The sequence below is a fragment of the Microtus ochrogaster genome, linkage group LG1 (genome assembly GCF_000317375.1).
Source record: "Microtus ochrogaster isolate Prairie Vole_2 linkage group LG1, MicOch1.0, whole genome shotgun sequence".
In the NCBI taxonomy this organism is placed as follows: Eukaryota; Metazoa; Chordata; class Mammalia; order Rodentia; family Cricetidae; genus Microtus; species Microtus ochrogaster.
The window spans coordinates 45,563,981-45,571,026 of record NC_022027.1 but is presented as its reverse complement, the minus strand read 5'-3'; the positions used below and the strand labels follow the sequence as shown (position 1 = coordinate 45,571,026).

The following is a 7,046-nucleotide window of genomic DNA, read 5'->3' as shown; positions in this document are numbered from 1 at the left end:
CCCTACCCTCCTAATACCCACTAAATAAACTCTCCATACCCAAGCTCTCTCCATGTAGCACTCACCAGGGTCTCCCACCCACCATGAGACCTGCCAGGTTTCCTGGTGCCATAAATCATAACACAACTAGCTGACTAAAGGGTCAACATAATATGATGTTAATAATATTAGCCCACTACAGCCCAATTTCAGGACGGAGCTGAAAAATCAAGACAAATTTTCCAGAACTGTAAGCATTTTATCCTTCTGTGATTTGGATGTTCCCAGTTGTCACGGTCCAGCCTCAGTGGGTTCGTACATTCCAGGGTAGGGGCAGGTGGGCTAGAGATGTTAGGCAAAAAGAAAAGAGACACGGAAGAAATAGACGGAGACACAGGATAGAGCCGGGAGGAACCCAGTGAACACTGACTCCACTGGCGTTTATTTAGCATGCGCTGTATGTATCTATACCCTGAGTTAAGCATTCTGTTGTTTAGGCTGGACATGCAATGACCACATCCTAGGGCCAAGCATCCTGTAGGTAACCACACCCAGGGTCAAATCTCCTGTCATATCCTTGAAGGAGCAAGAATAGGACTGAACTCTCTGACCTTTGGCCAGTGTGGAACAGATTCACATCCATGGACTCCAACACTCAGTAAAACTTATGTTTAAATTAAGGGTCTGTTGTGAGGTTTTAAGAGGTTAGAAACACAATCAGACTAGAATTTAGAGACAGAACATTTGAGAGTTAATTGAGGCCATAAAACTGGGGTTCTAATCCTATATTTCTATGACTTTATTAGAATCAGGCTGATAGCCAGGCGTGGTTTAATGGCTTTAAATCCTAGCACTCAGGAGACAGAGGCAGCCAGATCTTGAGTTCGAGGCCAGCTTGGTCCACTGGGTAAGTTCCAGGACAGCTAGGGCTGTTACACAGAGAAATCCTGCCTAAAAAAAGAAAGAAAGGAAGAAAGGAAGGAAGGAAGGAAGGAAGGAAGGAAGGAAGGAAGGAAGGAAGGAAGGAAGGAAGAAAATAGGCCTGAGCTATGCCGTCCTGGGATTCTACAGAGTTTCACTATCAAGAAGGACGTCATGAGATGTGACCACAAGGTCTTGAACTTCCCAGCCTTCATACCATGAGCCTGTGGCAATACATTGTGATTAAAAAAAAAAAATCTCTTACCTTCTAAAGCACTGGAACTTTGCTGGGCCTCCCAGTCAGGGTTAATAATAATACAAGTGACTTAAGACTTGAGGCTGCTGTCCTACTGTGTGCCCAGCCTGTTTACTTAACCCACCCTTTGAGAGAACAATGGAACAGCCAACCTTATTTGCCTTGGATTTTTTATGTAATCAACTTTTACTGCCAAAGCTAATGCATAGATGTAATCGTATGCATTCTTCCACACCCCTCACCCAGAGTAATGCACGTGTGTTTACATGTGTATCATGTGCTGAAAACAGCAAAATTAGAGATCGAAAGTAATCATATAAAAATGACTATCCACGCCGGGCGGTGGTGGCGCACGCCTTTAATCCCAGCACTCGGGAGGCAGAGCTAGGCGGATCTCTGGGAGTTCGAGGCCAGACTGGTCTACAAGAACTAGTTCCGGGACAGGCACCAAAGCTACAGAGAAACCCTGTCTCGAAAAACCAAAAAAGAAAAAAAAAAGAAGACTATCCACCATAAATCCTGAAGACAACATTCGGATATTGCTTGGTAAACAATGGTGTTTATAGTACTATTATCTGGGCCACTTGGGGGCAATAGGAACCAGTGACTTAATCTCTTATAAAACTGTTAAAGATTTCTGTAGTGTTCCTCACTCCTTCCCTATGAGATGTTTTCCATGCTGTTCAATAAATACAGAACAAAGCCTTCTGTCACAGACAGATACACACAGTCACACACAGACTCAGATTCAGACTCAGGCAACAGAGAGGATGGAAGACAGGGCACATGAAGTAGAGAATTCCAATGATTAAACGGCACCAAGGGGAAGGGCTTTCTTTCCCTAACGCCACACTGATGTGTTACTGGTGATGCGGAGCTTATTATCAATGCATTCAAGCTGACCTAATATGGGTGCTTTGTGTGAGGAAGATGCAGTGTGTTTAATCCACTCACGAGCTGAATAAACTAGCTAAAAACTTTCCCCATTTGTGCAAACAAGCAGGGCAGGTCCTGCTGACCACTCTAGCTGAAATGAGAAATGACCTGTGATGCAGGAATGGCCAGCGGCTTAATTCTGTAGCTAGAGACTTGACCGGACCAAAAAGACAAGGCTATTGACGGGGACGTTTGAGAGAAAGGGGAGAGGCATATGGAGACTCCTTTAGAATGATGGATCTAGAGGGTGGGAGACTCTTCACCTCTTTGTGACACAATCAAAAGGCTCCCCTCTACAGGAAGTATCCAATAATCAGTGAACAGCTGAGCCAATGGCTCAGCAGCAGCGTGTGCCGCTCTTGGAGACCTGTGTTCCGTTCCCAGCCCCCACATGATGTAGCCCACAACCACCTGGAAGTCCAGTTCCAAGGGATCCCTCTCCTGGCCTTTGAAGGTACCTGTACTCAATTATATTATATATATTACATATCTAGTATTCAAATTTATATAATATAATTTTTAAGAATTGGTTTATCTTCTGTATTTCAGTCACTTTTATCTACAGACATTCCAGTATCACCCAGTGACTCATGAACACAGACTACATATGCGCTCGGCAACTTGGATTCTCCCTCATCACAGCCACTTTGGCTGCAGCTTCTGTTGGATGTTTAGCCATGTGCTGGCGAGTTTTGTGTCAGCATGCCACAAGCTAGAATCATTTGGTTTGGAAGAGGGAACCTCAGCTCAGAAAAAGCCCCACCATATTGGTCTTTGAGCAAACCTGTAATGCATTTCCTTGATTGATGATCGATGTGGGAGGGTTACCCCTTGACTGTGGTCCTGGGCAGTAAAAGAAAGTAGACCGAACAAGCCAAGGAGTGTCAGCCAGTATGTGACATTCCTCCATGCCCTCCTCTTCCGCTCCTTCCTCAAGGTTGCTGCCCTGCTTGAGTTCCTGCCCCTGCTTCCCTTGGTGATAGAGTGTAACCTGAGTTAGAAACTGAAATGAGCCCTTTCTCCTTAAGCTGCTCTGATCAAGCTGTTTTATCACAGCAATAGAAACCCTAAGACAGCTGTCCCCTAACTGAAACCAGTCATGGAACCCTGAAATGGACCAGGTCCGACTGCAGCAAAGCCAGGGACAAGATATCGCTGGAAAGATGTAGATTCTCTCCAGAGTGGCACAGCTCATCACCAAATGCCAGAATCTGCAGACTGAATGCCAAAACCCTGCCCAAGATGGGACTGGGTGTCAAAACCCTGCCCAAGGTAGGACTGGGTGCCAAAACCCTGCCCAAAGGTAGGAATGAATGCCAAAACCCTGTCCAAAGGTAGGACTGAGTGCCAAAACGCTGCCCAAGGTAGGACTGGGTGCCAAACCCTACCCAATGTAGGACTGGGCGCCTTTTCCACTGGTTCTCAGCAGACCCATTTTCCTTTTGGTGCCACCTGTGGGCTTCCACAAATGTGAGGCTAGAGCGTGAGTGCAACCATGAATGGCTTTGGGAAATGTAACCCTTAGCTTTCTACCCTGTACAGGGGGAAGAACAGTAGAAGGGGCCATAATGGCTGCGGACTGAAGTAGTCTTCAGCAGGAAGTAATGAGTTATCTTTTGCTCAGAGTTTCTCTGGGTTTAGATTTGCTAGCTTGCTTCACAGACATCCACCCACATCAACATTTATAGACTTACTGAGTGCTTATTCACCACCAGGGCTTCCCACTCAACCTTGGCTCTCATGAAGAAACTTGTTTGATCTATTATCATCATCATCAACATTATTACCATCCCCTGCATCATCATCATCGCCATCACCACCACCATCATCACCATAGTCATCACTATCATCATCTTCATCATCATATCATCATCCTTATCATCATCTTCATCATCATCACTATCATCATCACCATAGTCATCACTATCATCATCTTCATCATCATCACCATCATCATCATCATCACTATCATCATCCTCATCATCATCACTATCATCATCTTCATCATCACTTGGTAATTTGGAAAAGAACAAGGTCTCAACCTTCAGACCACATCAGTCTAAAATTCCTGCCATTTCTTCTGTTGCGGCCTCTGGAGTTCTGTAATACAGTCAGGAACTTTTATACAAAGTGCAGAAATTATTTTTAAAGTAAAGGAGAAAGCTGGCACTATGGTGCCCACAGGAGCTTACTTCAGACTCAACCTTCACTTGAGAGACAATGCTTTTGAAGTGTAGTGTCATTGCACACTCGTACCTGTGCGTTCTGCACCCTCATGGTTAAACAGAATTGAAAATATTCAAGGAATTTTTGTCCTTACTGAACACCAACCAACTATTTGTCCCTCTCATTACTCCCTAAGCAGCACAGTGTAACGACGACGATTTCTTAACTTGCATTGTGCTGTAACGTAGTGATGATTCCGTGTGCGGGGCGGGCCATATGCAGTGTGTGTAAGGAACTTGAGAGCAATAGCAGATCTCAGAGAGACCTGGAGCCAGAGCCACCCAGACCCTGAGCAATGGCTGTCCACACTGAACCAACACCTGCTCTTTGTCCTGTACTCCGGCTATGCAGGTCTGAGTGAGTGTTAGGGGTGACATCAGGAGCGCCCCCTTGATGACCACTGGAACAACTGTTCCTTAGCCTGGGGACTGAGCTGTGGGTATGAAAGCTTGAGAAAAGTCACCCACCAGCAGAAAACAGCAATATTAGGATGGACTTGGCAGCGATCATCACCAACTGGCTTCATGAAGAACTGGAGAGAACATTCTGGTGTCAGTGAAACTTCACCAATGAGGAAAACAATTGACGAGAGAGTCATGGAAACCAGAGGGGCCCTTGGGGTCCCACTGTATCTAGTATTAAAAACTCCAGTGTGAAAATCATGGAGGCTCAGGCACTTTGCAGATAAAGGTCCGGGCCATTCTACCGAGCAAGAGATCCCTCAGCCAAATGGTTGTCTAAATAAACAAGCATGGAGAATGAGAAACGGATGAGGAAAATAGTATAGAAATTACGCCTCCCTGCCAGTTGTGGAAATGGCTACTGTTGCATTGATGTTGTGTTTCTTTCTCGCCATATCATGTATACACACTTTTCAAAACCTTTTTTCTCAACCAAAGGTGTGTTACCAGCAATCAAACCTAAAATGGAACTCTGCATAAGACTGTTGAAATTCGGGAGGGAGGACCTGGGGAGTTGGCAAAAAGCTCGCTGTGCAGGCATGAGGACCCACATTTGATTCCCAGCACCTCTGTAGAACTCCATGGTGGCCTGGCGTGTAATCCCAGTGTTGGGGGAGGAAACAGGCAGATCTCCGAGTTCACCGGCTCAGTCTAGCTGAGTTGGTGAGCTCAGATCCAAGTGAGAGAGCCTCCGTCAAACACCAAGATGGACGACTTATGAAGACACTTCTGAACTCCATATGCGCCTTCCACATATGGCCATGAGCATGCATACAAAAATAATAATTTCAGTTTCTATAAAGTTCTTTATATTAATTTACATTTTTATTTTATACTTATACAGATGTTTTATCTGCATGTATGTCTGCGTACCATGTGCAGCCTGTTGCCCACAGACACCGGAAGAGAGCATCAGATTCACTGGAACTGGGGTTACAGATGTTTGTGAGCCACTACGTGGGTGCTGGGAATTGAACCTGGGTCCTCTGGAAGAGCAGGCAGTGCTCTTAACCACTGTTTCAGCTCTCCAACCCCATCCCCCACAAAATAATTTTTTAAAGTAATAAAATGTAGCAGCTGGAGAGATAGTTCAGGGTTCAGGACACTTGCTGCTCCTTTAGAGCATCCAAATTTGGTTTTCACTGCCCACATACGCAACACACAACTACCTGGGCCTCCAGCTCCAGAGGATCCGGCAGACTCCTCTGACTCAGAGAGTAGCCACATGCATACACGAATAAATTTTTATCTTTAAAAAGTAACAAAATATGTTAGCTTAATTTTCCATTAAATTTTTTTGACCTATGACCTTCCATCGCAAGTACACATTTATTAGCAAGACTAACATGCCTAAGAAGAGAGAAAGAACATCTCAGTTAGCTTAACTCAAAATGCAAGAAAATAATAACATAAAGGGAGAAAAGAGGAGCCCCATTCAAAGTTATAACAATAAAAATAGAGCGATTTTGCCTTTACTTATGATTTTATCCTTACAAAGAACTAATATACTTATGTAATTTTCATAACACAAAACTTTGAGGAGACTCTACATGAATTTAGATTCCATAGTTGGTAACACACATAGTTGGTAAAATGCTAAGCCACGGATGTTGGTGGGCAGCTGCAACTCTAGCCCCTGAGAGGCTACTCTGGGGTTCGGGGTGACTAATCAGAGGTTAGCCTGCGCTACAGAGCAAGACTCTGCCTGAAGAAGACAACAAACAAACAAGACATTGATTGATGAGGGCTGGAGAGCTCAATCTGGAGTTAAGAGTACACCTGCTCTTCCAGAGGACCAAGGTTCAATTACCAACCCCCACACAGTGGCTCACAGCTGTTTGTAACTCCAGCTCCAGGGAACTCACCAGTTCTGACCACTGAGGGCCCCTACATTCATGTGTACACCCCCCATGCAGACATACACAACTATACATAACTAAAAATAATACAAAAATCGATTAAAGCCATTTAGAAACATTTTGTCGGGTTTTATATTTATAGATGCTGCCAGGTTGAAGTTTCCGCGTGGGCACTTACCATGTCCTACTTAATATTTAAATAATGGAAGAAAACCCGAGTATGCGGTCAATAAAAGCTGCCTCATCTTCTCCCAGGATGCTTTGCTGTTGGCATGAGTTTCTTAGGAGTCTTAATATTTTCAGATCTACCTTTCTCGAAAGCATATATCTTCTCAAGGAACTACAGGGGAAAAAAATGAGAATCTCTTCATTAGAAAGCTTTTGCTGAAGGACACTGTCACTAAGACA

The 7,046-nt window shown here is 44.5% G+C and overlaps 1 protein-coding gene across 1 annotated transcript in view; it reads right to left on the bottom strand.

Moving 5' to 3' along the window:
• Positions 1–5,807: 5,807 nt before the first annotated feature.
• Fam47e (family with sequence similarity 47 member E) overlaps positions 5,808–7,046 on the bottom strand; it is a 27,820-nt gene continuing 26,581 nt past the window's right edge. The window contains exon 9 of the mRNA XM_026785228.1: positions 5,808–6,978. Coding sequence (XP_026641029.1) covers positions 6,880–6,978 — 99 coding nt within the window. The 3' untranslated portion in view covers positions 5,808–6,879. The remainder of the gene's footprint in view (positions 6,979–7,046) is intronic.